This window comes from Belonocnema kinseyi, chromosome 2 (assembly GCF_010883055.1).
Source record: "Belonocnema kinseyi isolate 2016_QV_RU_SX_M_011 chromosome 2, B_treatae_v1, whole genome shotgun sequence".
NCBI lineage: Eukaryota > Metazoa > Arthropoda > Insecta > Hymenoptera > Cynipidae > Belonocnema > Belonocnema kinseyi.
In genome coordinates, this window is record NC_046658.1 from 85,672,738 (window position 1) to 85,700,544 (window position 27,807).

General features: G+C 29.8%; 8 protein-coding genes across 8 annotated transcripts; all 8 read right to left on the reverse strand.

Moving 5' to 3' along the window:
• Positions 1 to 324: 324 nt before the first annotated feature.
• On the reverse strand, positions 325 to 1,741 carry LOC117167802 (zinc finger protein 540-like). Its single transcript, XM_033352997.1, has 2 exons — positions 1,581 to 1,741; positions 325 to 1,505 (listed from the first exon to the last, which is right to left on the reverse strand). The coding sequence occupies exons 1-2, from the start codon at positions 1,651 to 1,653 to the stop codon at positions 994 to 996; spliced, it is 585 nt and encodes a 194-aa protein (XP_033208888.1). The 5' UTR covers positions 1,654 to 1,741; the 3' UTR covers positions 325 to 993.
• An 834-nt stretch (positions 1,742 to 2,575) lies between these two features.
• On the reverse strand, positions 2,576 to 4,455 carry LOC117167378 (zinc finger protein 595-like). Its single transcript, XM_033352257.1, has 2 exons — positions 4,295 to 4,455; positions 2,576 to 4,216 (listed from the first exon to the last, which is right to left on the reverse strand). The coding sequence occupies exons 1-2, from the start codon at positions 4,332 to 4,334 to the stop codon at positions 3,339 to 3,341; spliced, it is 918 nt and encodes a 305-aa protein (XP_033208148.1). The 5' UTR covers positions 4,335 to 4,455; the 3' UTR covers positions 2,576 to 3,338.
• Positions 4,456 to 5,615: 1,160 nt separating this feature from the next.
• Positions 5,616 to 8,451, reverse strand: LOC117167329 (zinc finger protein 93-like). The gene is made up of 3 exons (XM_033352182.1): positions 8,262 to 8,451; positions 8,065 to 8,175; positions 5,616 to 7,982 (listed from the first exon to the last, which is right to left on the reverse strand). Exons 1-3 carry the CDS (start codon positions 8,419 to 8,421, stop codon positions 7,441 to 7,443), a joined length of 813 nt encoding a protein of 270 aa, XP_033208073.1. The 5' UTR covers positions 8,422 to 8,451; the 3' UTR covers positions 5,616 to 7,440.
• A 266-nt stretch (positions 8,452 to 8,717) lies between these two features.
• LOC117182835 (zinc finger protein 91-like) lies at positions 8,718 to 14,279 on the reverse strand. Its single transcript, XM_033375945.1, has 4 exons — positions 14,275 to 14,279; positions 10,833 to 10,888; positions 10,006 to 10,167; positions 8,718 to 9,927 (listed from the first exon to the last, which is right to left on the reverse strand). Exons 1-4 carry the CDS (start codon positions 14,277 to 14,279, stop codon positions 9,422 to 9,424), a joined length of 729 nt encoding a protein of 242 aa, XP_033231836.1. The 3' UTR covers positions 8,718 to 9,421.
• On the reverse strand, positions 13,653 to 15,925 carry LOC117167550 (zinc finger protein 595-like). Its single transcript, XM_033352566.1, has 2 exons — positions 15,700 to 15,925; positions 13,653 to 15,617 (listed from the first exon to the last, which is right to left on the reverse strand). Exons 1-2 carry the CDS (start codon positions 15,776 to 15,778, stop codon positions 14,731 to 14,733), a joined length of 966 nt encoding a protein of 321 aa, XP_033208457.1. The 5' UTR covers positions 15,779 to 15,925; the 3' UTR covers positions 13,653 to 14,730.
• A 630-nt stretch (positions 15,926 to 16,555) lies between these two features.
• Positions 16,556 to 18,466, reverse strand: LOC117182836 (zinc finger protein 493-like). Its single transcript, XM_033375946.1, has 5 exons — positions 18,463 to 18,466; positions 18,205 to 18,372; positions 18,085 to 18,123; positions 17,549 to 17,782; positions 16,556 to 17,466 (listed from the first exon to the last, which is right to left on the reverse strand). The coding sequence occupies exons 1-5, from the start codon at positions 18,464 to 18,466 to the stop codon at positions 16,955 to 16,957; spliced, it is 957 nt and encodes a 318-aa protein (XP_033231837.1). The 3' UTR covers positions 16,556 to 16,954.
• A 620-nt stretch (positions 18,467 to 19,086) lies between these two features.
• On the reverse strand, positions 19,087 to 25,304 carry LOC117182837 (zinc finger protein 809-like). Its single transcript, XM_033375947.1, has 5 exons — positions 25,265 to 25,304; positions 21,049 to 21,201; positions 20,928 to 20,966; positions 20,431 to 20,664; positions 19,087 to 20,348 (listed from the first exon to the last, which is right to left on the reverse strand). The coding sequence occupies exons 1-5, from the start codon at positions 25,302 to 25,304 to the stop codon at positions 19,825 to 19,827; spliced, it is 990 nt and encodes a 329-aa protein (XP_033231838.1). The 3' UTR covers positions 19,087 to 19,824.
• A 268-nt stretch (positions 25,305 to 25,572) lies between these two features.
• Positions 25,573 to 27,393, reverse strand: LOC117167908 (zinc finger and SCAN domain-containing protein 16-like). The gene is made up of 2 exons (XM_033353150.1): positions 27,181 to 27,393; positions 25,573 to 27,098 (listed from the first exon to the last, which is right to left on the reverse strand). The coding sequence occupies exons 1-2, from the start codon at positions 27,377 to 27,379 to the stop codon at positions 26,572 to 26,574; spliced, it is 726 nt and encodes a 241-aa protein (XP_033209041.1). The 5' UTR covers positions 27,380 to 27,393; the 3' UTR covers positions 25,573 to 26,571.
• Between the last annotated feature and the right edge of the window lie 414 nt (positions 27,394 to 27,807).

The following is a 27,807-nucleotide window of genomic DNA, read 5'->3' on the forward strand; positions in this document are numbered from 1 at the left end:
TTTTATTTTTCTGGAAACTAGTCAAATAGCGAAAATATTTCTCGACCTGGGAAAACGAACTGTGTAATTTTCATTGTACAATGTTCCGACATTTTAAAAGGTCAAAAATTTTACACATATGTAATTTTAATTCTAGGTGAACTCCTGCACTATTTAGATCATTAGGTCGATGGACAATCACGAAAGCATTAGGCAGTACAAATTCAAACAAAAAATATCAAGTTAAAATAAAGTAATTAAATCTTAGACAAATAGTTATTTTATTTCTCAGAACAAAATCCATTCTTTAACGCATACTATTGTAGTAGAAATTACAATAGTTTTTTATATAGGTCAAATAACTTATAACTCGCTTTTGCATAATACATAAATTGAATATTTTATAAAGTTCTCAACTAACTTTACTTACTTACTCGCTTCTACGTAGTACATGAACTAAGTATTTTATAAAGGTCTTAACTAACTTTTCTTATTTGTGACACACATAAATAAGATTTTCATTATGAAAGCTAAAGCACAACTCACTTTCTTCAATACCATCATTAAGTATGGAACACTTGTTCGTAAATCGAAAAAAGTGCTCGTCAATCTATAACTTTTCAGATCAAAATTTCTCCCAAATAAGCAAAACGTATAGCAGTAAATTCTACATTTAAGAAAAATGATTTATGTTGAAATCAATGTAGGAAAAGTGTAGTCTATCGGAATATTCAAAAAAATAAAATAGATTAGAATTAACTGATTTTTACGAAGAGTAATATCAGGTATACAACCGTTCACAGTGATGCAGAAAAAGATTTCTCTTAGTTTTTGTGACTAAACTACTTGAAATGATTTGATAAAATAATGAGTTTCTTAAACCGGTAATAATATTTCTTTCATAATTATGTTTGTCATTCTTCCCGCACATTTGTCACATTTATGGCGATTTCAGAATTCCGAATAACTGTAACCACGAGAGCATATGTTGCAAAAATACTTTGTTTTCAATATCTATGAATGGCGTGCAGCTACGTGTTTTACCAAGATAGCTTTTCTATTCGTTTTATACCCACAAAAATCGCAAATAAATTTTGGCTTCACTACTGCGTGCTTTAAACGCTTATGTTGATTCAAACTTATCGGGCAAGTGTAACTTTGAGAACATTGGTCGCAATTATGCACTAATACCGACTTAATTGAGTCTGACTTGTGATGCATGCGATGTACATGGGCATTCATGTCATATTTCCGCTTAAACAGTTTGCCGCACAATTTACAACTGAACTGTGGCATGACGCCACATTCGAATTTTTGATGAAAAGTTAAAGTCTGCTTATGTTTATAGGCTCTAGCACACTTCTTGCAGGTGTACTTCATTTCCTGTTCTGATTTATGAAATTCCTGTTTCTTTGTGATCTGTAGTTTGGGCTTAGCCTTTAACGTATCATCTTCTTTTATATATATAGTACAAAATGCTGACTTATTTGATTTATTCCCTTCATGGACTGTAATTGTCTCTGGATCTGGAAATTTAACAAAATGTAATATGTAGTTTTTTAAAAATTACATTTAAGATATGTTAATTAAAATAATGATACCTTGGATGAATTCTTCCTTGATCTCTAAAGTTTCATCAATGTCGTATTGAATGAAAGTCTTGGCACCAGACATATTGCCAGAAGAAACGTAAGTAGTTGTACACGGATATGGTCCACATTCCTGTCTTCCTGATGATTTCCTTGATTTACTCTTAGCCTGTAGATCTAGAATATTAAAAAATTATAGTTACAACTAGCAAAGTTTCGATGGTTTTAATCCTTATGTTGTACCAGATATACATTTAATTAATCCCTCATACTCAATAATGTAATACTACCCAATGGCTTAAAGGATATGTTTTGTATGAAATTCAAAATCTTGTGGTTTTTTTATTTCTGATGAAGATTCAAATTTAAAAAAAAATAAATTATAAAATTGAAGATAGGATAAATACGAAGAGAAAATCATACAGCAAACCTTGATTTAAGTAACAGTAATTACCCACTAGGGTGGACCGAAAAAAATGTTTGAATTTTGATTATGGTTAGCAAATATATTTTTTTACGTATCAAAATGAGTCTTCATGATGAATACTGTTTTTTAAAAAGTGACTTTTTCGATACATTTCAATGTTCCGTCACCATTTGTTCATCGAATTATTTTGATGTAACAAACGATTTTTAAAAACTTTTAGTGTAAAAAAAATTCTTGCGATGAATGTATGCACACTATATTTGAATGAACAGAATTTAAATGATAAAAAAATCTATTAAGATTTAAAAATGTCAAATACATGTATATATATATATATATGCTTAAAAATTTCTATCTGCTATAAAACCTAGTTTAATATTTTATATCTAGAAACTTCTCGTTCTCTCGTAACTAATTGAAATCCGAGGAATTTCTCCACCTGGAAAAACAACATGTGTAATTTTTATTGTGGAATGTTATAAAATTATAAAAGGCCATACTAAAAAATATCAGTAATTTTAATTGTAGGTGAACTCCTGCACTACTTAAATAATTAAGAAGACGGACATTCACAAAAACATATTAGACAAATGATTATTTTATTGTCTCAGAACAGAATCCATTTGTTAACGTATAACATTATAGAAGAAAATGCAATCTTTCTCCATATAGGTCAAATCAATTATTTTTCGCTTCTACATAGTACAGATATTAGTTATTTTATATAGATGTTAACAAACCTTACTTATTTGTGAAACAGGAAAAAAAATTTCATCATCAAAGTTTAATAGCCGCAACCCACTTTCTTAAATGGCATTACTGAGTATTGAACACCTGATAGTAGATGTCAAGAAAGTGGTCATCAAAACTATAACTTTGCAGAGAAATATTTTTTCCAAATTAACTAAACGTTTAATAACAAATTCTACATTTAAGAAACGTTATTAATGTAGACCTCAATGGGGAGTAAATTTACTCCTTCGCAACTTGCTATAAGTAAAATAAAGTAGACAGAACTGATTTTCACCAGAACTAATTTTAAGCACTTTAGATGATGTCAAATAATGAATATTTTCAACCAATATTAAAAATTTTCCTATAGTTTAATGTTTCGTGTACATTATTATCAGTTCATATAGCCAGAAGTAATATTTTTTGCAAAGTTATGTTTGCGATTTTGTAGCTTTTACCAAGTTACCTATCATGTTCAACTTATATCCGCAAAAATCGCAATAAAATTGAGATTTGGCTGTTGCCTATCCTAAATTTTTATGTCGATTTAAGAATTCCGAGAAACTGTAACTACGAGAACATTTGTTGAGACAATGCGTTGTATTTGAAACCTATGAATGGCGTGAAGTTATATGCTTTGCCAAGCTGCTTTTCAGATTAGTTTTATGGCCACAATGGTCGCAAATAAATCGTGTTTTGACTGCTGCATGTTCGGAACGTTTATGTCGAGTTAAGTCTCCTAACCAATTATAACTTCTAGAACATTTGTCACAATAATACCTCGTACTTGATGTTTGGAAGTGTTTTGAAGTCATGTGTTTTACTAAATTACCTTTTCTATTCGATTTATATCCGCAAATATCGCAAAAAAATTGTGGTTTGACTGGTGAATGTTTCAAATGTTTATGTTGATTCAAACTTATCAGCCAAGTGTAACTTTGAGGGCATTTGTCGCAATGATACCTAGTTTTTAATGTCTGAGAGTGACGTGAAGCTATATGCCTTAACAAGCTACTTTTTAGATTTGTTTTGTAGCCACAATAGTCGCAAATAAATTTTGGTTTGACTGCTGCATGTTCTGAACTTTTGTGTCGAGTTAAAGAACTTAATGAAGTGTAACTTCGAAAACATTCGTCGCATTTATGCAATAATACCGATTTATTTACGCTTGTTTTCTCATGGACGCGAACTATATGTCTATTCATATAAGATTTTTTTTTAAATAGTCTGTTGCAAAATTTACAACTGAACTGTGGCATGATGCCACAGTCGAATTTTTGATGAGCAGTTAAGGTTGTATTCCGGGTATAGCTTCGTGCACACTTTTTGCAGGTGTACTTCATTCCCTGTTTTTCTTCCTGAATTTCTTGCTTCTTTAGGGCCTGTAGTTTAGGTCTAACCTCCAAAATGTCGTCTCCTTTTATATATACGGTGCAAAATTTTGACTTATTTGCTTTATTCCCTTTATGGACTGCAATAGTTCCTGGATCTGAAAATTTAACCAAATTTAATATGCAATTGCTTTTTTGTAGGTCAACTCAAGATATTTTAATTAAAATAGTCATACCTTGAATGATTTCTTCCTTGATTTCTAAATTCTCATCCATTTCGTATTTGATTGAAGTCTTTGCACAAGAATCATTTTCGGAAGAAATGTGAGTATTTGTACGAGAATGTGGTCCACGATCCTTTCTTCCTGTTGATTTCTTCGATTCACGCTTGACCTGTAAACCTAGAAAATTATAAGATGATAGTTACGAGTAGAAATTTCTCCTAATTTTAGTCCTTATCTTAAATCGGACATAGGTTTAATTAATAACACATGCACAGTTACATTACACTACTTAACGGCTTTGAGGACATATTACATTCATTCAAATCTTTGGTTTCCTCTTCCTGCAGAAGAATGAAATTTACAAATAAAAATTGTTGGGGAAACATAAAGAAAAGATCATAAAAAAAACCTTCACCGAATTATTGATGGAAGTAACTAAAAGATTAACTTTTAGCTTTGCTATAAGTCATATAATATTTTATATTCATAAACTTTTCGTTAGCTCATAACCAGTTGTGTTCGGAAGAACATACTCGACCTGGAAGAATAAAATTTGTAACTGGTGCATTATAACTTCTAGAACACTTGTCATAATCAAGACTCAAGTTTCAGTTTCGTCATTACTATATTCATCTTTGCAAGTAACATTCATTGCATTATTTGTAAACAGTAGTTTTTCGTGTTTCCCCTGGTTTTTTTTAAAGATATGCTGCATATTCCATTGTTGATCTTATCCTTATTTTTGTCCAATCACTGTTTAACTTCCCTAAAAAATCACAGAATTGTTAATTAGAATATTCCGTGGTAAAATAACTTTTATCCATAACCTATAATTAATCTTTATGTAAATCTTCGGGTGTCATTTTTCTATATTTTCCAGTATTTAACACTATAATTGATATTATTTCCATTTTCTTTAAGCTTGTTTCGCTATATTGTTAGACCCTGCACTTTTTGAAATTTCCGTTTTTAATTTCACTATACATCTTTTTGACAGCAAATTATTAGAAAAATAAAAGTTACATTCATACATAGTTTGCCTTATATTTTTATTAATAATAAAAAACAATGCTTTTTATTTTTTGTCTAATAAATAAATAAAAAATTAAGTATGACCCATAGGTAAAAAGTGCCCAGAAATTTACGTTAAAGGTGAAAATTTCGTGCATAAGAAATTGTTTTGAAGTCAAGTATGTAATTTATATAATTTCTAGTTACTTTAATAATAATACATAAAATGTTGATGCGAAATTTAAATAAAAATAGAATTGGAAATTACTATACTTTTATTGAAATTTTACAATGAATTGGTTGCAATTATTATTTACAATACGATGCTTGAAATTTTACATTATAATTTGCATCGAACAGTATATCGAGTAAATTAATATAAATAGAAGAAACAAAAAAAGTTTTTTTTACATTTTTTTAACCTAATTTAAAATACTAACACTAGTAATAATAAAAAGAAAAGATCTAATTAATCTATGCAAAATGCACGCATATCTACATGGAAAAAGTTAGCATTGAATCAAGAAAATATATGTACGAATACGGGCGATAGAATATTTTCATGACTCAAGGAACTTTGTCTTTTCGAGAAAATGTATTTAAATGAAGAGAGCCAAAAAATATTTTATCAAATAAAAAAAATGTCGTATCGTCCGTTTTCATAACGATATTTTCTGACTGATAATGTTTTCTCAATTTCAGTTATGCCCGATTTGAAATTTTTTCTCTCTACAAGGTTGAATGCTCTCGAGATTCTGTACAAAATGAGCCCAAGATTAAGCCGGTTTTTGAAGCAAATTATATTTGAGCCAAACAATTCGAAAAAAATTCCTACAGTGTCTACTGAATACAAGAAGTCAATTCCATCCTAAACAACCCCCCCTTCTATTCACCCCCTTCAAAAAATGAAAACTTAACCGCTTGTATACAGCGTTTATGGAAAGATTCTACACTGTAAAACATTTATTTGCTAAAAAAAAGTACATTATCAACTCTCCATGTACTATCTTCAGTCTTATTCGACATTTTTATCCTCCCTCCGCCTCAAGGAGGGTGAAGGGGGTGGTTTTATTAATTATTTTTTGGGCAGGGTATGTAAATACAAAATATGTAATCTTGATCAACAGACTTGACTAGGGTATTCTAATGTTTTTAGGATCGCTGGATCCAAACTCGAGACCCGTTGACCTCCATCACATCAAATTCAAGGTCATTTGAAGGCCAAAATGTAAACAATCCGATGAAAAATTGAGAAAAATACAGCCATAAGTTTTTAGGAGCGCCGTATCCAATACAGAGGTCCGTTGACTTTTATCACATCAGAGTCAAGGTCTAGGGGTCGATCAATCCAAGTCAGGGGATGTTTTTATCCCTTGAGTTTTACATCTCAAAGTTTTCAAGATATGATTTTACTTGACATTGAGCTGTTAAATAAACCGAAAATTTTGATTCGGGGTTCCCAGAAACGTACATATGTATTTTTCAGAATTTTTTTATCGGCTTTTTTTACGATTTGACCTTCAAATGACATTGACTCTGATATGATGGATGTCGAAAGACCTCGGATTTGGAATCAGCAGTCACTAAAACCTCAGGAAACCCTAGTCAAGTCTGCTGATCAAACTTAAATATTTTGTATTTAAGTACCTTATACATAAATAATTCATAAAACCACCCCACCAATCTCCTCAATAGGGGGGGGGGGGGTAAAAAGGCTAAAAATGAATAAGAGTGAAGCTAGTTGATAGACAGTTCATAGTGTACTTTTATTAAGCAAATACAAGGTTGACGGTTTCAAGCGGTAAAGTTTTCACATTTTAAGGGGTGGTGGGGGTGAATGGGGGAGTGGGAGTGGTTCGTTGAGAGTGAAATTGACTTCTTATCTTCTTATTTTCAATAGAAACTATTGGAATCTTTTGAAAATTTTTTAGGTCAAATATAATTTGGGACAAAAACCGGACTTTGAGACCCCCCCCCCCTTTTCTTCAATGTGTTCTTAAATTTTTAATAACTTCCGTAATAATAAATACTATTTAATGTTCTCAGGCTCATTTTAAAGCTGTTATTTCCCAGTATCGTAACAGCTTATTAGCATACAATAACTTTAAATGCTTGCACTGCGATAGGATTTTTTTTTAGATTTACGCTCATAAGCAGTGTATTCCTCTTTTTTTTTTAAGCTGATGAAATTGGATATGTTTTAACAACTGATCTTTCCGATTAGTTTTGTGGCCACAATACTCGCAAATAAATTGTGGTTTAATTGCCGCATGCTCTAGACGTTTATGTCGATTTAAAGAAACTAACCAGCCATAACTTCGAGGACATTGCTCGCATTTATAATTTAATATTAACGGCTTTGAGTTTGTATTCTGATGCGAACGATCTATATGTATAGTCAGAGAACTTTTTTGTTTATATCTTTTGGGGCAGAATTTACATGCAAACTTTGCCCTACCATCACATTCGTATTTTAAATGTCGAGTTAATTCTGTATTCCGTATATATCTTCGCGCACACTTTTCACACTTGTACTTCTTTTCTGGCTTATGTTTTGATTCCTTAATTTTCCGACTATTATGGGGCGGCAATTCCTTGTTCACAGCAAAATTATAAGTTTCTTTTCCATCTACAGCATCCAATTTTGACTCATATTTTTTATTATGTTTTTGACCTGTAATCTCTTCAGCTGAAAATTTAACAATATGTATTATGCATTTCTTTATTTCAAATTTCAATTTAGGATACTTGGAGTACAAATTCGTTCATACCTTCTATTATTTCTTCCTTAATTTCCAATATTCCATCGGTTCCTTTTACGTCTACGGTAAAAAATACTGACTCATATTTTTTACCATGATTTGGATCTCTAGTGTCTTGATCTGAAAATTTAAAAAAATGTAGTTAGCAATTTATAATATTATATAATAATATATTTATAATATTTTGGCTGCAAATCTGTTCATACCATCGATAATTTCTTCCTTGATATCCAAAGTTTCGTCATCGCTATATTCTATTTTGCAAGTGAAGTTCTTTTCATTATTTGTAAACAGTAAACTGGGTTGTTCCCTCTGGTTATAGTTGTGTTCCCTCTGGAGGCTGAGAAGATATTCCTCTGTTGACATTCTTCTTGTATTTGTCCAATCACGATTTGACTTCCCTGAAAGAATGACAGAAATGTGAATTAGAATATTTCTGTTCAAGAATAATTCACCGCTATCCTATAATTAGTCTTCACATAAATTTTCCGACTCTGTTTTTATTTTCCTTTATTTAACACTAAAATTGACAATATTTGTATTTAACTGAAACTTGTATTGTTATATTTTTAGATCGTATCCTTCTGAAAAATTCTGTTGAAATTTTAAAACAATATGTTTTGTAGATTGAACTATGTGAAAATGAAAGTTTGCTGCATACATAGCTTGTATTATGTCTTTATTGAAAATGAAGAAACGCTGCTCTTAGCGTTTTCTAATACATAAATCAAGAATTAAATATGACGTATAGAAGAATAATACACAGAAGCGCATGCTAAATGAGACAATTTCGTAGATTATTATTTGTCGCTTAAAGAAGATTTCTGTTACAATACGCATATTACAAAAATGGTATTTCACATTTTTTCATTCTAGTTATTTTAGTAAGAATACATAACATGTTTAGGTTAAATTTAATGAAAAATACATTTCGAAATTACTTTACATTTATTGTAATTTTACAAATAATTGATTGCAATTTCATTTTACAATTAATTTATTGTGATTTAACAATACAATCTGCATTGAACAGTATTACAGGTAACTTAACATAAATAAAAGAAACAAAATCTGTTAAAAAATTATTTTAACACTCATTTAAAATACTAAAACTAGTCAGAAAAAAATTGGAATCAATCCATACATTTTCATTCCTAATTTATTTTAAATCAGCACAACGCATAAAAACAAATTCTATGTTTAAGAACAGCAGATTATTTCCATATCGAAGTGGAATAAATGTATTTTTTCGAAACTTACGAAACTAAAAATGAGTATTAGGTAGTGATTTTCTCGAAACTTGATTTAAGATACAAACATTAAATGTAATTCGAAAAGGAGTTTTTCAACTAATATTAGAAAAATCCTAAGCTTTAATATTTCGCTGACGTTTTTTTGATTTCAGATGGCGATCCATCATGTGTTTTGCCAAGCTAGATTTTCGATTTGTGATGTGAGCACAATAGTCGCATTTAAATTCCGGCTTGACTGCTGCATGTACTGAACGTTTATGCTCATTTAGAGCATTTACCCAAGTGTAACTACGAGGACATTTGTCGCATTTATGCTTCTTTTCCAATATTTTTGAGGTTGATTTCTGATGGGAACGAACTATATGGCTATTTAAAATTCTGTTCCGTCTAAATTCTTTGCCGCAGAATTTACATATGAACTGGGGCTTGACGTCGCAATAGTATTTTTGGTGCTCACGCAAAGATTTTTGCCTTTTATAGCTGCGTGCACATTTTTCACACCTGTGCTTTTTTTCCTCTTCCGCTTCCTGAATTTTCTGTTTCTTTATGGTCTGCGGTTGGGGCTTATCCTCCAAGATATCATCTTCTTTTATATATACGGTACAAAACTTTGACGGATCTGAAAATTCAACAAAATGTAATATGCAATTGCTTTTTTAAAGTTCTATGATGGATATTTTAATTAAAATAGTCATACCTTCGATGACTTCTTGCTTAATTTCCAAAGGGTCATCAGTTTCGCATTGGATTGTCTTAGCACCAGATTTATTGCCAGAAGAAATTGCAGTAGTTATACAAGAATATGGCCCGCCATCCTTCCTAACTGTTGATTTCTTCGATTCACTCTTTGCCTGTAGACCTAGAAAATTAAAATATTATTGTTACAAATAGTAATTTCAGCATATTTTAATCCTTACATTAAAGCAGATATAGATTTAACTATTAACCCATGCACAATCACATTAAACTGCCCAATGGGACTGAGGACTTATTTTATCAATTTGAATCTTTCGGTTCCTATTTATAAAGCAGATTCAAATTTTAATAACAAAAATGCAACAAACACAAAAAGAAAGATCATAAAAGACCGTTTACCGAATTATTTAAAATAATAAAACACGCCAAATTGTATTCTATTTGTACAGACTTACATTCTAAAAGAATGTAGAAATTAAATTGAAAGAAATTCATAAAAGATAACTTTTAGATTTGCTAACTTTCATAACTTAATATTTTATATCTAGAAACTTTTCGTTCACTCGTAACTGGTTGTGTTCAGAAGAACATTTTCGACCTGGAAAAATAAAATTTGTAATTTGTATTTCATAAATTCTAGAAGAATTTTCATAATCATGCCTCAATACCAATTTTTTAAGTTTTTTTCTAGTGTATGCGACCTACACGCTTGTATGAAATTCATGTATAAACCGTTTGTCGTAGAATTTACAGTCTTACTGTGGTACGACGACGCATTCGTGTTTTATATGACAATTTAAATATTTATTCTTTGAAAAAATTGCGTACACTTTCCGCATTTGTAGTTTTGTCCGGTTAATGTTTTATTCCTGAATTGTATGCTCCTTGCGGGTTATTAATTAGTTGTTAACAGCCAAATAATCAGTTTCTTTTATATATGATCTGAAAGCTTAAAAAATATAATTTGCAATTTTATATTTCAGTTTTTTAGTCAAGATAATTTTGAATTCAATAAATGTCTATGCACCAAATTATTATAGAAGAAATGGCATTATTTTCACACGAATATGGTCATTATTTGGTCTTTCTGTTGATTTATTCGATTCATTCCTGGAACGCTGTTATTCTAAAAAAGAAAAACGGTGAAAGGTAAAATTAATAATAAATCAAATTAGTAATTACTAATTAGAAGATGCACAGTTATCAAAGAATGATATCCAAATATATATTTTAAAAATTGGAATTCGAAGTTTAAACAAATTGTGGTACTTATTTATACTTAGTGGATTTTTTCAATTTTCTCTGCTCTCAACCCCCCCCCCACTCCTTCAATTTTCTTCGAATGCCAAAAAAAATGTTCTCCAAATTTGAGCAAAATCGGTCAGAGAATACGAATCAATCATAGGCTTTGAGGGTAAATAATTTTAAGCCACTCTTAAAGGTCTGAAAAGAAAACCTCATGAGTAACAAATTCCAATTTTACGTGATAAAGCGGTAATTTGTTCACTGATATTAAATTGTTTAAACAATTTTAATTTGTTTACAGATTTAAGAGTATTCTTAAAAAGCAAAGTAGAAAATAAAAATATTTCAATCTTTCGAAAAATAGCACAAATAAAATATGCGAACAAAAAAAATTATTTAAACATCTACGAGTATTCATAATAAATAAATTAGTACTTACAAATATTAAATTTGGTCGAAAATTTAGTGAGATAAAATGTTTCTCCTGCTATCGTAGGTACAATATATACTTGAACAAATATTTAATATTTAAATATTTAAGCAAATTAAAATGATTCAAATAATTAAATATTAGTTTACAAATGACTGGACATCCTTAAATAACCAAATAATGATTATTTATTTTAAAAAGCGTCAAATAATCGCAATTATACGTAAAATAAAAAATTTTTACTAATGGGGTTTTTTTTGGGGGACCCATAAGAGTGACTTAAAATCATTCAACCTCGAAATTTTGATTGATTTTTATTGTCTGATGAATTCTCAACAATTTACTGAAACAAGTAATTATTTGTAACACATTAAATATATTATTATATATAATATTTCCGCCTGGGATCAATGGGAAAGTTCATGGTCTTTGCGCCACCCTTAAATATTAACCGATTTTGCTCAAATTCAAAGGAATTTTTTTTATATGCATAATAATATGCATACTCATATCTACACAAAAATAAATAAGCATTGAATCAAGAAAATATCAGTACGAATGCGGGCAACAAAATCTTTTCAGGGCAAGAAAATTTGTCCTTTCCGAAAAAATGTATTTAAATGAAGAGAGAGTCTATTTTCTTCAATCTAGTATATTTTCTTGAGACTAGAAATATTTTAATGTATGAATAAAATTTTGTATCGTCCGTTTCCATAATGATATTCTCTTTTTTCAATATTATTTTATTTTTCATATCTTCGAAAACATTCATCGCATTTATGATTTAAAATTGAAGTATTTGAGTTTTTGTCCTGTAAAGTACACGAGCTATAGGTATAGCCATATAACATTTACGTTCAACTCGTTTCTCGTAGAATTCACATTCGAACTTGAATTATGGTTCACATCAAAATTTTCAGATTCTTTTACATCAGCGGTACTCAATTTTGATTTTGTGTTACTATTTTGCACTTTAGTTTCTCTTTCTGAAAATTAAAAAAACAGTTTTATTTAATTAATTGCTTAAATTCATACTATACTTAAGATGTTTTAATTACAAATCTGGTAATACCGTCAATAATTTCTTCCTTGATATTCAAAGTTTCATCAATACTAAATTCAATCTTGCCATACAAGTTATTTTTATTATTTTTAAACAATAAACTTGGTTGCGCCCTCTGGCTTTTTTAAATTTATGCTTTATATTCTCTTGTTCATCTTATTCTTTTTTCTTTTTCAATCACTATTTGACGTATCTGAAAAAATCATAGAAATGTGAGTTCGAATATTTGAGCAGTCGAATAATTCATCGTCATTCTATAATTATTCTTTGTATAAAATTTCGGTCGTCTTTTTTCAAGATATTCCAGCATTTAATACTAAAATTAACATTATTCTAATTTTATTGAATCTCGAATGTCAAAGGTGATAATTTGGTATAAAAAAATTTGTTTTAAGGTTAGATATGTGATTTACATAATTCCTTAATAATTTTTTCAAATAACAACGATTCTTCTTACAATCAGCATATTACAAAAACCGTATACTAGAATTTTTCAATCTAGTTATTTCAGTAAGAATACGTAAAATATATAAACTGTATTAAAATATATATATATATTTTTTTTTAAATTACAATATTTGTACTCTGATTTTACAAATAATTTCTAAAAATTTTATTTAAAAATACTGTTCTTGCAATTCTGCAATACAATTTTTATTGTAAAGTATTGTCATAAGAACTGTTAACGGTCAATTTATTTTATGTCCTAAGTTAATTTGGTATAAATTAAGAAAAACGACTACTTTTAACTAAAAAATGTTAATTTATTAAATCTGATCAAATATACAATATTTTTTTTCACTGATGGCACAAGCATTTTTTAACATGAATGATGGAAACGAAAATCAGTTTACTAAATTTTTTTTAAGGATTTTAAAATACAAAATTTAGCAGGAATACTAAAAAATCTAATTAATGCATACCTTTTAATTCTAGTTTTTTCCTACTGAGCACAACGCATAATAACAAATTCTATTTTTAAGGAAAGTAATAAACATTAAATATAATTCAAAATAGAGTTTCAAATTTTATTTTTTCTGAAAAAAGATCTACTAACTTCGCTTCATTGGGAATCAAACCACAGAACTTCTCTAATAGCTTAATTAGAAAAGCACCCAACCGGAAATCGGAATTTATGTGGTTCGATTCCCAGTGGGGCGAAGTGGGTAGATATTTTTTCAGAAAAAATTTAATTTTAAAATTAAGGGCATGTGAGACTTAGAAAATTACAGATCTTACCAGTGTTAGGTTCCCTCGACCTTTTTCCTAGAATAATAAAGATTTCGTCTTTAAAATTTGAAACGAACTCTTTGTTTGTAGAATAATAAAAAAAAATTAATTTGGCTACATTTGATTAATGTATTTGTATTTTTAGATTATGTGCGTTACAATTCTCACCAGTTTTACACAATATTTCTGGCCGAGAACTTGAAACAAGCAAAAAATATATTAACGAATGTCCACAGAACGAATTTTGTTTGTAAACAATTAAAAAAATGTATTTCATAAATAATTTCTAAGTGGCTACCGACATCATGGGTGCGACAGAGACCTACATTATCGGAATGGTAAAAACTTGGAAATCGATCCAAACTTTAAACTAGGGCACATGCATACAATTTTTATTTAGCAGAATAGATTTTTTTGTTATTATTCCTAAAAAATCGGGGATTTCCGTCATAATATTATATAGCATCTCGTAATTCAGTTTTTAAAATTTTTAATTTTTGTGGACAAAAAACCCGGGGGAATTGAACCCGATTAAGCACATGAAGAAGAGCCACATGCCCTTAAAAAAATATTTTTCATCTAGTCAGGAATGACATTAACTATTTCTGTTATTTGAAGGGTTAACTTGATCAATAGTATTGATTTTTATTTCCACGGTAACTAACTCTGGTGATAATACAGATTCCCTTAAATCAAACGAGCGATTTTCAAACAATGTTAGAAATGTCCTGAAGTTTAATGTATTGTATTGGTTATTATTATTCTATATGTTGTTTAATAATGTGTCTTGTCAAGCTACTTTTTCGATTTGTGCTATAACCACAATAGTCGCACACAAATTCTGGTTTGACTGTTGCGTGTTCTAAACGCTTATGTCGACTTAAAGCATTGTACCAAGTATAAGTTCGAGGACATTTATCGCATTTATGTACAGCTGAAGATTTATCTGAGTTTGATTTTTGATGCAAGCGAGCTATATGGATATTCAACATATTATTCCGTCTGAATTTTTTGCCGCAGAATTTACATTCGAACTGGGGTTTGACGTCGCAATCGTATTTTAGATGTTGATTCAAATGAGTTTTCCATTTATAGCTGCGGGCACACTTTTCGCATGTATGCTTCCTTTCCAGATCTGGACTCTGAATTGCCTCCTTTAGGGTCTCCAGTTTGGGCTTAACCTCCAAAATATCATCTCCTCTAATATACACAGTACAAAACTTTGAATCATTTGTTTCATTCCCTTTCTGGACTATGGTATCTTCATCCAAAAATTGAGCAAAATTTATCTTATCGCCTTTACGTATCAATCCCGATTTCTTTTCTTTCTGATGCGCACGACCTATATGGGTATTCAGGCTACTATTCTGTGTAAATCTTTTCTTGCAAAATTTACATACGAATTTTGGCGGGACTAAGCATTCGAATTTTTGATGACGATCCAAACTTGATTTCAATATATAGCTGAGTTTACACTTTTCGCATTCGTATTTCTTTCCCGTTTCCAGCTTTGATTTTTTAAGTTCTTGCCTATTATGATTCAACAATTTGTCATCAACAGCCACATTATTAGTTTCTTTTATATCCACAGTGTACAGTTCTGAATTATGCTTTTTATTAAGTTTTTGACCTGTAGTATCTTGATCTACAAATTTAATAAAATATGTCTTGTAATGTTTTTTTTATTCATATTTTTTTAATATATTTAGTTAAAAATCTGGCCATACCTTCAAAAATTTCTTTCTTGATTTCTAAAGTTTTATCAATTTTTCGATCAAAATCCATCATTTCTTCCTTAATTTCCATTGTTTCGTCGCTGCTGTATTCAATTTCATAATTAGGATATTTTTTATTATTTTTTAATCGTAGATTGTGACGTGTCCTCTGATGTTTTGAAAGATATGCTTCATGTTCTCCGGTTGTCCTTTTTCTTACTTTTTTCCCACCACTGTTCGATTTTCCTAAACAATCACAAACATGTATATTAGAATGTTTCAGTAATGGAATAATTTATGAATGGCCTATAAATACATTGCAGTAAATTCTTCGTGATTATACACTGTTCAAAACATCGAAATGTTAATTTACTAACCAAAAATAATGTATGATAATTTACTTCACTTATGACACAAACATTTATAAACATAAAACAAGGAGAGAAAATAAATTTACAAAATTGTTTAAAGGGAACTTGAAATGATAAAAATGGTAATCAGGTTCAGGTGTTGACCAAGGTAGTATAAGTTGAAGTTGGTGGTAAGAAATAAAAAGTGTAGCTTATGCTTTTATTTCCTACCATCATCTTCAATGTAAATTGCAATATTTCAGCAGCACATTGTTTATAAGGCAAAAATGTTATTCTAAAAACTTAAAAACAAAAATATGATAATTGTCTTAACCAAAAATCAAGTTATTCATAAAATTTAGAGGTGACGGGATGGAAAGAGGCACTCGGGGAGGAAAGTCGCTTTGTGCAAAAGGCGCTTTGTGAGAGTTCATGTAGTATTTATATTTCAGGTATTCTATTTAATTTACAAAAGGATCTTAAACTGTATTTTAAATAAATATGAAAAGTAAAAACTGTTTACAACGCAGGAATGTTATTTTATTGAGTCCGGACCAAATACATGATTATTTTCATTACTGATGGCGCCAAACATTTAACATTTCTTCACATGAAGTATGAAAATGAAATCAGTTTACAACATTTTTAAGAAGAAACTTACAATACTAAAAACTATTTCAAAAGTTATGAATGCACAATATCTAAATTTGTATATTTGAGAAAAATAATTTATATCGATGTCGAAGGGGAGTCAATTTACTGTTTTGGAACCTTCAAAAAGTCAACCTGAGTTCTTTATAATGATTTTCATAAAATTTAGTATATAATATAAAAGAATATTTAAAGTAATGCAATCAAAAGTTTTTTTCGCCTATATTATGAATTTTTTTAAGTTTCATGTTTCGTATTCACTCTTATTATTTACTATGACGTGAATAAATGTGTGATGCCAAGCTATATTTCTGATTCGTTTTGTGACCACAATAGGCACAAATAAATTCTGGTTTAACTGCTGCGTGTTCTGCCTGCTTATGCCGATATAAAGCATTTAGCCAAGTATAACTTCGAGGACACTTGTCGCATTTATATATCAATGCCGATTTCTTTGCTTTCTGATGCACGCCAAGTATGTGGGTAGTCAGGGCACTATTCTGTTTGAATCGCTTCTCGCAGAATTTACATTTGAACTGTGGCATGACGCCGCATTCGAATTTTTTATGACGATCCAAATCTTGTCTATATTTATAGCTTCGAGCACATTTTTCACATTTGTGCTTATTTTCTAGTCCCTGTTTTGATTCCTGAATTTTTTTCTTATTATAGGTCAGAAGTTTCTCATCAAATGTAAAATTATCAGTTCCTTTTATATTCACTGTATACCATTTTGACTCATGCTTTTGACTACGTTTTTGACTTGTATTCTCTTGATCTGAAAGTTTGCACAAAAATATTTTGTAATCTTTTATTTCATAGTTTTATATAAGATATTTTAATTACAAAGCAGTTCATACCTTCCATAATTTCTTCTTTAATTTCCAATGCTTCGTCAATGATATATTCAATTTCTATAATTTCTTCCTTAATTTCCAATGTTTGATCATTACTTTCTTCAATTTCGCAAGTAAAATCCGTTTCATTATTTTTAAGTAGCATTCTATGTTGTTCACTCGGGTGTTTAAAAAAATGTGATTCATATTCTCCTGTTGACATTATACTTTTTTTCTTCCAATTACTATTTAATTTACCTGAAAAAACATAAAAATGTAATTGAGAATATTTAAATGAAATAATAATTTATCGTTAATCTATAATTATATTTCCGCTTGTTCTTTAAAATTAAACATCGTTCACAATACTGATGTGTTAATTTATTTACTCTAAAAAAATTATATGATGATTTGCCTTACTGATAACACAAACACTTCTAAACATAAATTAGGAGAACAAAATCAATCTTCAAAATGTTTTAAAAGGAAATTCTTATTCCTACTATTTTCCAAATAAACGAAATATAATTTATTCAAAATTTACTCAAAATTTGAATTACCTGTTTGGCCTGTAACTTCTTTCGAAGAAGTCTCCTGATCTAAAAATTGAAGCAAAGTTGATTTAACAGCTCTTGTATCATAATATTCGTTAACATATTTTCATTAATATATTCATATACCTTCCATAATTTCTTGTTTAATATCCACAGATTCATCATTCTCGTATTCAATTCTAGTTGATGTCTTGGGATAAGAATTATTTCCAGAAGAAATGTCAGTAGAAGAAAATGTCCCACCTTCCGGTTTTACTGTTGATTTTTTCGTTTCAATATTTGTATTCTTTTCATCTAAAAAATGCCAAGGTAAAGTCACAATTAGTAATATTCGATGACTTTAATTATTATCCTACAGTAAGCAATTACTACATTAATAATAACCCATAGCAGACTACATATAATTAGAGTAATCATATTATACCATGTACGATAATTCATTAACTAAAAGAGGAAATATAGTTTCTCGTAATTTTATTTACGCATATGTCCCTATACTATTCACATGATTCAGACAATCGAGAATCATATAAGCATCACGTAGTAAATATTAAATAATTATTAAGTTAAATTATAGTTTTTGAATCTAGGAAAAATTATTGTTTTATTAAAACAGATTAGAATACACTCTTTAATGAATGTCTTACGTCAAAAATGCAATCGTTTTCCATAATAAGTAATACATCACTCAGATCAAATAGCGTAGAAAAAATTCTAGTCGATTTTAAAATGAGACTTCTAAGTGTAAAAACCTTTCTCCAATGCTGCATTAAAATATTTTGGACAACCAAAACATATAACAAATAGTGGAGCCAATAGAAATGAATTGTAATTGTTTGCAAACATTTTTATCGTATTATATGTTCGCATGAGAGTGTCTTTTTTAATCAAAGAAGGTTGGGACCAGAAAAGGATAGTGCAGTTCATTTAGAATAAATTTAAAACTAAAAAGCGTTGTTTAAACAGAACTATTATTTTATTTTTTATATATGTTTATTGCTTACAAATTAATTAATAATATTAATTAGATGTGCATTATAATGTTGAAAAGCTCTTTGACCTAGATTACTCTTTTCTTATACTGGTTTGTGCCTGAATGATTATTTTATTTAAGGTACATTATTGTAAAATTTTACGAATAACTGAAACAGGTTTAAAATGTTAAAATGTTTCAAAAAAAGAGAAGGGCTTTTGTCCCTTTAAAGCGATTTTGAACCATTTATCAGCGCATGCATATTGTTCTTGCTAATCTTAATTTCCTCTTATGCCGAGATTGCCTCCTTGAATTTTTACCTGGAACGCTTATACTTTTTGTCTTTGCTGTTCTTATGAAGAGTTAATCAATTTTAATCCGCCAGAAACTAAAATTTATTTTTAAGTTTGACAGAAAATACTTATTTTAATGATGAAATTCGATTATGATAACACCTATCACATCAAATTTTATATAATTATAGAGTCTTCGAAATTAGTTCTTTCATTCAAGCCACAAAATACTTCATGAAATAAAAAACAGCGAACAATGTCAATAATATGGAAAAAGTTATTTTTTATTCCGACCTATTTCAACTATGTAAAATTGTAGGGAAAGCAACGTGAAAAACCTGAGAATTGGCTTACTCAAAACAAAAAAGATTTCAAACCCTCAGAAACTAAAATTCAGTGTTATGCAGTGATGTTCAGGAAAAATAATTTAAGTTTACTCAAAATTTAACGTAAAGAAAAAAGAAGTTTTTTAATTTCTTATTAAAATTCTTCGAGATGGCGTAAACTAATATGTGCTGACAAACGGCCTTTTCGCTTCGTTTTAAAGCCACAAGAGTTACAAGTAAATTGTGTAAAAAGTGGTGCATGTTCTGCACGTTTATGTCTACATAAACCACTTTGCCAATTGTAACTTCTCGAACATTCGTCGCATTTATGTATCAATCCTGACTTCTTCAAATTTATTTTGTGATGCACGCGTCTTATATGGGCATTCATACTATTTTTCCGTTTATATAGATTGCCGCAGAATTTACATATGAACGGTAGCCTGACGCCGCATTCGTATTTTATATGGTAATTCAAATGTTTTTTCCATTTATAACAGCGAGCACACTGCTCGCATTTGTACTTCGTTTCCAGTTCCTGTTCTGACGCCTTAATTTTCGGACTATTATGGGCAGGCTGTTTCTGTTTGGGAGAAAAATTATCAGTTTCTTTTTCATCAACAGCATCCAATATTGACTCGTATTTTTTGTAATGTTTTTGACCTGCAGTCTCTTGAGCTAAACATTTAATAATAGTTATTTAACATTTCTTTGTTTCATAATTATTCTTCGGATATTTTGATTAAAAATCCGTTCATACCTTCTGTAATTTCTTCCTTGATTTCCAAGGTTTCATCAATGGTATATTCAATTTCGATAATTTCTTCCTTAATTTCCAATGTTTCGTCATTGCTGTCATCAATTGTGTAAGTAAAATCCGCTTCAATATTTTCAAACAACGCACTATATTGTTCCTTTTGGTGTTGTAAAATATATGCTTCACACTCTCCTGTTGACATTATTCTTGTTTTCTTCCAATTACTATTTAATTTCCCTGAAAAAAACACAAAAACTTAAGTTAGAGTATTTCGACAGTAGACCATTTGATGATTATTCTATCATTATATTTTCGTTTCTTATTCAAGATTAAACATCGTTTACAACGCAAAAATGTCAATTTATTAACTTTTAAACAAAACAATGATAATTTTTGTTCACTAATGACTCAAACATTTCTAAACATAAATTAAGGCAACAAATATCAGTTTAAACATAATTTAATGTAATTTATTCAAATTTACTCAAATTTTGTATTACCTGTTTGGCCTGAAACTTCTTTCGACGAAGTCTCCTGATCTGAAAATTGAACAAAACGTAATTTACTATTTATAACTTTATATTTTTAGTTAGGATGCTTTTATTACAAGTCTCTTCATACCTTCCATAATTTCTTTCTTAATATCCAAAGATTCGTCATTGTCATCTTCAATTACAGTTGAAGTCTCGGCATAAGAAATGTCAGTAGAAGAAAATATTCCACCTTCTGGTCTTACTGTTGATTTTCTCGAATGAATCTTGCTATTCTTTCGATCTAGAAAATTCCAAGGTGAAAGTCACAATCAGTAAATTTCGACGATATCAATTGTTATCCTACAGTAACCCTCGAGTTAAATAATAATAATAACCCATAGCAGACAATATATAATTTAAGCATTATGTAGATTGTGAATTCTAAGAGAATTAAACATTAAGATTACAAAAATGCCGAAATTGAATTAATTTCAAATTTGCCACATTTCATGATTTAATACTGAATTGAGCGCGCCAAATCCAGAACGAGACACTACTTGTTAAAGTTCTTATAGGAAATTAGATAGCGCATATTTTTTCCTTTAGCGAAAAAGTTGTAACTATTGTAGTTTTCGAGATAACCACGATAATGATGTTTTTTTCTCAAGTCGATTTGTAATTGATTTTTGGTCTCTTGCTCGTCGTCACATCTACAGTTTTTGGGATTTCTTGATGAAATTTTGACACAAAACTCTCAAAAATATCCTTAGAATGATCACAGGAAACTTCCTTATAGTTTTATAAACAACTTCTTCCTAGGAAGTTTATATTTGGTCAAACTTCGCTCGATAAACGAAGCCATCGAAGCTTATAAGGAATTTGATTCATGATGGCCTGGAAAATAATATTTGTTATTTTGCTACAAATAGTGATCATCATTCTAAGGATACTTTAGAGAGTATTGTCTCCGAATGTCATTATAAATTTCCAAAAACTGTTATAACCGAGTTATGACCCGTTCTGGAATCGGAGCGCTCAATTGTTCAAAAAGGGGATCGCAATATTTAATTAGCTCCAAATTTTATCGAAGAAATAATGATAATCTTTTTAAGAAGGTTCTAAAGGCGATTACAAATTTGCGTCAAACGCACGATATTAAAAAAAAATGGAATTGTACTCATTTACTAAACAGGCAAAAACATTCAGAAAAGGTGAAAGAAAAAATTACACACACACACACACAACATTAATAAATCTGAGATTTTGTAGTTTTAAAAACTAAGTGATGTAATTGGCTCCTTCCTATAAAGAAGGTATAAAAGGATAACTCTAAAAATCGAAACGATTTCTAGAATTAGAATTCAATGAGAATGTACAATACACTGTATTATACACTATCTGGAAATGTTTAACATTAGGTCTAATTTGCTTTGAAACCATTTTTTGGTATATTTTGTTCGAAGTTATAACCGACTTTGTAATTGAGTACTATTTTAAATGATGTAAGATAATTAATTAATTAAGAGGAAATATAATTTCTTGGAATTTTATTTACGTATATACCCCCACAATACTCACCTGCTCGGGAAGATAGAAAATTACAAAAGCATCATGCAGTCAATATTAAATAATTAATAAGTTAACATAAAAGTATATGTAGCTTGAAAAAATGATTGTTTTATTGACACAGAATAAAATACAGTCTTTAAATAATGATTTTGATCGGATGCATTAAGCAATTACGCACTAGTGCACATGCGACAGATTATTCAAGAAAAACTCATTTATTTTAACGTGTAATAGTAAAAGTTCTTCCTCATTTTTGTTAAATATTTAGTTTACCCTTGCTTTCATATTAGAAAAACAATTGTCAAAATATTTTTTACCGCACAGTAAAATTTACCGGAAACGGTTTATACGCTCATGCCTATTCACGTTACGAGAGCCTGGATTTCATGTTTCCGTAAGTCCCAAAATGAACATTAAATCCAGGTCTGAATTTACCTCATGAATTTAAAAAAATAGTGAAAAACGCCAATAATTGAAACAAATCCTTTAGTCGTCCTGTCTCATTTGAAGTACGCAAAACTGTACGGAAAAGCAAGTGAAAAAATTGCAAATTGACTTCTTTATTACCAAAAAGCTTTAAAAACCATCAACAAATAAATTTAGTATTATGCAGTGATTTCGACAAAAATTAATTCAAGGTTCACAAGTATTCAACGTATTGCAAGAAAAAAATTTCCAATTTCTTACTAAATATCTTTCAGATGGTGTATGCTCATATGTGTTGATAAGTAAGATTTGTGATTCGTTTTAAAACCACAATAGTCGCAAGTAAATTGAGGCTTAACTGGTGTATGTTCTGAACACTTATGTCGCAATAAAGAATCTATCCAAGCATAACTTTTAGCAGCAGTTTAAATCGCTTGTCGCAAAATTTACATCTGAACTGTGGGATGACGCCGCATTCGAATTTTCGATGGCCCAATAAACTTCTATGTTTATAGGTTCGAGCACAATTTTCGCATTTGTACTTCTTATCTAGCTCCTGTTTTGATTGCTGAATTTTCTGACTATAATGCGTCGTCAGTTTGTTGTTGACAGCAAAATTATCAGTTTCTTTTGCATCAACAGCATCCAATTTCAACTCATATTTTTTATTATGTTCATTTCTTCCTTAATTCCTTAATTCCTTAATTTCCAATGTGTCAGCATTGCAGTCTTCAATTTTGCAAGTAAAATCCCTTTCATTATTTTTAAACAGCAGACTATGTTGTTCCCTCGGATGTTTAAAAAAAGATGCTTCAATTTCTCCTGTTGAAATTATTATTGTTTCATCCAATTTACTATTTAATTTCCCTGAAAAACACAAATACCTACGTTAGAGTATTACGAAGGTAGATCATTTGATCATTATTCTATAATTCTATTTTTGTTTGTTCTTTAAAATGAAACATCGTTCACAACGTCGAAATGCTAATTTATTAACTGTAAAAAAAAACATAATAATTTTTCTTACTCATGACTCGAACATTTTAAAACATAAACTAAGCCAACAAAAATCAGTTTTCATAATGTTTTAAAAGAAGGTCTTATTCCTAATATGTTTAAAATAAACGCAATGTAACGTAATTTACTCAAATTTACTCAGATTGTGTATTACTTTTTTGGCTTGGAACTTCTTTCGACGAACCCTGCTGATCTGAAAATTAAACCAAATGTGACCATACCATTTCTGATTTTATAGTTTTCGTTAAGATACTCTTGTTACTCTTTTCATATATGTACTTTCCAAAATTTCTTCCTTAATATCCACAGATTCGTCATTATCATATTCAATCCTAGTTGAAGTCTTGGCAGAAGAATTATTTTTAGAAAAAATGTTAGTAGGAGCAAATTTTCCACCATCTAGTCTTACTGTTGATTTTTTAAATTTAATCTTGGTATTCTTTTGATCTAGAAAATTCCAAGGTGAATGCAACAATTAATAATATTCCATGATTTTAATTATTGTCTCACAGTACGCCTGAACTCAAATGATAATAATAATCTATAGCAGACTATATTTTTTTCAAGAAGGTTCTGAAAGCCAGTCACATGTTCCGTCGAACATACGGTCTTCAAAGCGATTTCCTTGTTTAATTAATGCAATACAGCGCGAAATTTAAAATTAAGCTTATAAATGAACCAGACAATAACTTTGAGAAAAAATGCAAGAAAACATTAAAATATATATATATATATTAAATTATTAAATATGGGATTTTGTAATTTTGAACAATAAGTGATGCAATTGGCTCTTTCTTATAAAGAAGACAAGAGAGGGTAAGGCTAAAAATCGAAACATCTTCAACGCATGATTTTGGTTGAAAATGCAAGAATTTTTCATAAGTAATAAATTATACAGTTCAAATAACGTAGAAGAAATTCAAATCGAATTTTTAAATTGGACTCCTAGGTGTAAAAACCTTTCTCCAATGATGCATAAAAATATTTTGTTGTATTATACGTTCGCGTGGGAGTGCCCTTTTTAATTAAAAATGGCAGGGACCAGGAGAGAAGCATGTAGTTAATTTTGAATCAATTTGAAAATAAAAGAGGGTCCAAACCGAATTATTATTTTATTTCTTAATTTTATTTATTATTAAAAATTCACTGAGAATATTTATTAGATGTACATTGTAATGCGGAAAAGCTGTTTGAACTAGATTACATTTTCCTTATACTAATTAGTGCCTAAATTATTATATTATTTAAGGTAAATTATTTAAAGTTTTGCCATTGATTTGAACAGGTTTAATAAGACAAAATTATACAGAAAAAGAAGAAGGGGTTTTTGTCCATATAATGCGACTTTTAACCTGTTACCAGCGCATACATTTGACCCTTGCCGATCTTCATTCTGCTTGGATGCCGAGATTACTGCCGGAATTTTTACCTAAAATTCTTTTGTTTTTTCTACAATTCTAAGGTTCCTCTTATAAACATTTACGTATTCTCAGATGTCTTATGAAGAATTAAATAATTTTAATAGTTTGTAAACGTAATTTAATTGTCAAATTTGATAGAAAATACTTAAATTAATACTCAAATTCGATTAAAACACCTATACCATCAAATTTGATATAATTATGTAGGCTTCGAAGTTGGTGCTTTCATTCAAACTTTAAACTACAGTCAAACCTGGATCGAATGCTCCTCCATTTGACGTTTTTCAGAAAAATAATTAAATTCGTCACGACGTAATGATAGATCACGCGAAACGGGAGGAATATGCAAATAAGCACAATGGCGAGCTCATGCCGAGCAGCGGTGGGGCTTCGATGCCTTCTAAAGCCGATGGGACTGATCGGATTATTCCATGTCCTGATAAAATGGGGTTATCATTGAGAAAAGCGCCATCTAAAACGCGAATATATATCACGAAGGTATTGCGAAGTTATTGGGGCAATGTCATGGGCAAAAGCAGTGAATAAGAATTCATTTTAATCAAAAATGTTACACTACGGCTGAAAATTAATTATTTACTATAAACTTTTTTATTAATAATTAATCGAAATTCACATTTCTTCTGAATTGGTGGCGCTGTCTTATTCGATCAAGAGGATCTAAGATTCGAAAAAGAAGACACAGAAGAAGAAGTATTGGATAGAAAAAGGGAGAGAGAGAGAAAATGAACGTTTTAAAACAAAAATACCTGTTATTGGAAGACAATCGGATCGTCCCTGTCGTGTTGCTGTGTTTTTTGTTACGGACGTTTCCCACTTTAAGTTTTATAGTGCAGAGTTTTTGTGAAAATACGGATATGCAGTAAAATTCACCGGAAATGGTTTAAACGCTCTCGGCTGTTTACGATTGGAGAGCCTGAATTTTATGTCAACGTAAGTCCCAAAATTAACATTAAATCCAGGTCTGACTATACTTCATGATTTAAAAAAAACTGAACAACACCAATATTACAAACAAATAGTTTAGCCGTCCTGTAAAATTTGAAATACGCACAACTGTACGGAAAACCACTTGAAGAGATTTAAAAATTGACTAATTTATTACTAAAAAGACTTCAATACCATTAAAAAGTAAATGGAGTATTATACAGTGACTTTTACGTGAATAAATTCAAGGTTCACAAGTATTTAATGTAAAGCAACAGCAAAATTTTCAATCCTTACTTAATTTCTTTGAGATGGCGTATGCTCATATGTGCTGGCAAGTAACATTTGTGATTCGTTTTAAAGCCACAATAGTCGCAAGTAAATTGCGGCTTGACTGTTGAATGTTCCGAACGTTTATGCCGATTTAATGAATCTAACCAAGCATAACTTCTAGAACATTGGTCGCATTTATGCTTTAATTCCGACTTTTTAGAATTTTTCTTCTCATGCACCAGACCTATATGTCTGTTAACACTAATTTTTTGTTTAAATCGTTTATCGCAAAATTTACATTTGAACTGTGGGATGACGCCACATTCGAATTTTCGATGGCCAAACAAACTTCCTCTATGTTTATAGGTTCGAGCACACTTTTCGCATTTGTACTTCTTCTCCGGATCCGGTTCTGGTTCCTGAATTTTCTGAATATAATGTTCCGGCTGTTTGTCGTTGACAGCAAAATTATTAGTTTCTTTTACATCTACAGCGTCCAATTTCAACTTATATTTTTTATTACGTTTTTGATCTGTAGTCTCTTGAGCTGAAAATTTAACAAAATATATTTTGCAATTATTTGTTACAAAGTTTTATTTCTGGTATTTTGACTACAAATATGATTATACCTTCCATAACTTTTTCCTTGATTTCCAATACTTCATCAATTATATATTCAATTTCGACCATTTCTTCCTTAATTTCCAATTTTTCGTCATTTCTGTCTTCAATTTTGTGAGCAAAATCCGTTCCACTATTTTCAAACAGCAGACTGTGTTGTTCCCTCGGGAGTTTTAAAAAACATGCTTCATACTGACCTGTTGACATTATTCTTGTTTTCTCCCAATTACTGTTTAATTTCCCTGAAAAAAAAACACAAAAACACAACTTAGAGTATTGCGATAGTAGACCATTTGGTAATTCTTCTATAATTATATTTTCGCTTGTTCTTTAAGATTAAACATTATTTACAACGAAATATAATGTAATTTACTCGAATTCACTCAAATTGTGTATTACCTATTTGGTCTGCAACTTCTTTCGACGAAGTTTCCTCATCTGAAAATTGAACCAAATTCCACTTAAAATGTCTGATTTCATAGTTTTCGTTAAAATATTTTACTTTGAAACCAGCATGTAATGAGCCTGTTATGGCCCTAGAAAACTGAGCCTTAAGATAGGCCTTCACCATGCCGTCCAGCTAACGGCAGGTAATTAGTTCCACAAATGGCCACGTATAATTTACTGTAAATATA

Coding starts and splice junctions, on each gene's coding strand:
- LOC117167802 (XM_033352997.1), bottom strand. CDS start 1,653: ATGTCTGGTGCCAAGACTTTCATTCAATACGACATTGATGAAACTTTA. Junction 1,506..1,580: donor CAAGGAAGAATTCATCCAAG/GTATCATTATTT, acceptor TTAAATTTCCAG/ATCCAGAGACAATTACAGTC.
- LOC117167378 (XM_033352257.1), bottom strand. CDS start 4,334: ATGGATGAGAATTTAGAAATCAAGGAAGAAATCATTCAAG. Junction 4,217..4,294: donor CAAGGAAGAAATCATTCAAG/GTATGACTATTT, acceptor TTAAATTTTCAG/ATCCAGGAACTATTGCAGTC.
- LOC117167329 (XM_033352182.1), bottom strand. CDS start 8,421: ATGTCAACAGAGGAATATCTTCTCAGCCTCCAGAGGGAACACAACTAT. Junction 8,176..8,261: donor CAAGGAAGAAATTATCGATG/GTATGAACAGAT, acceptor TTAAATTTTCAG/ATCAAGACACTAGAGATCCA. Junction 7,983..8,064: donor TAAGGAAGAAATAATAGAAG/GTATGAACGAAT, acceptor TTAAATTTTCAG/CTGAAGAGATTACAGGTCAA.
- LOC117182835 (XM_033375945.1), bottom strand. Junction 10,168..10,832: donor AAACTACAAATGCGGAAAGT/GTACGCAATTTT, acceptor TTAATTTTCTAG/GTCTACAGGCAAAGAGTGAA. Junction 9,928..10,005: donor TAAGCAAGAAGTCATCGAAG/GTATGACTATTT, acceptor TTGAATTTTCAG/ATCCGTCAAAGTTTTGTACC.
- LOC117167550 (XM_033352566.1), bottom strand. CDS start 15,778: ATGGAAATTAAGGAAGAAATGATGGATTTTGATCGAAAAATTGATAAA. Junction 15,618..15,699: donor CAAGAAAGAAATTTTTGAAG/GTATGGCCAGAT, acceptor TTAAATTTGTAG/ATCAAGATACTACAGGTCAA.
- LOC117182836 (XM_033375946.1), bottom strand. Junction 18,124..18,204: donor TAAACAAGAAATTATGGAAG/GTATATGAATAT, acceptor TTCAATTTTTAG/ATCAGGAGACTTCTTCGAAA. Junction 17,783..18,084: donor AGAAGTTACAGGCCAAACAG/GTAATTCAAATT, acceptor ATGTTTTTTCAG/GTAAATTAAATAGTAATTGG.
- LOC117182837 (XM_033375947.1), bottom strand. CDS start 25,304: ATGAAGATCGGCAAGGGTCAAATGTATGCGCTGGTAACAG. Junction 21,202..25,264: donor AATGTATGCGCTGGTAACAG/GTTAAAAGTCGC, acceptor GGAATTTTCTAG/ATCGAAAGAATAGCAAGATT. Junction 20,665..20,927: donor AGAAGTTTCAGGCCAAACAG/GTAATACAAAAT, acceptor TGTTTTTTTCAG/GGAAATTAAATAGTAATTGG.
- LOC117167908 (XM_033353150.1), bottom strand. CDS start 27,379: ATGTCAACAGGTCAGTATGAAGCATGTTTTTTAAAACTCCCGAGGGAA. Junction 27,099..27,180: donor CAAGGAAAAAGTTATGGAAG/GTATAATCATAT, acceptor TTAAATTTTCAG/CTCAAGAGACTACAGATCAA.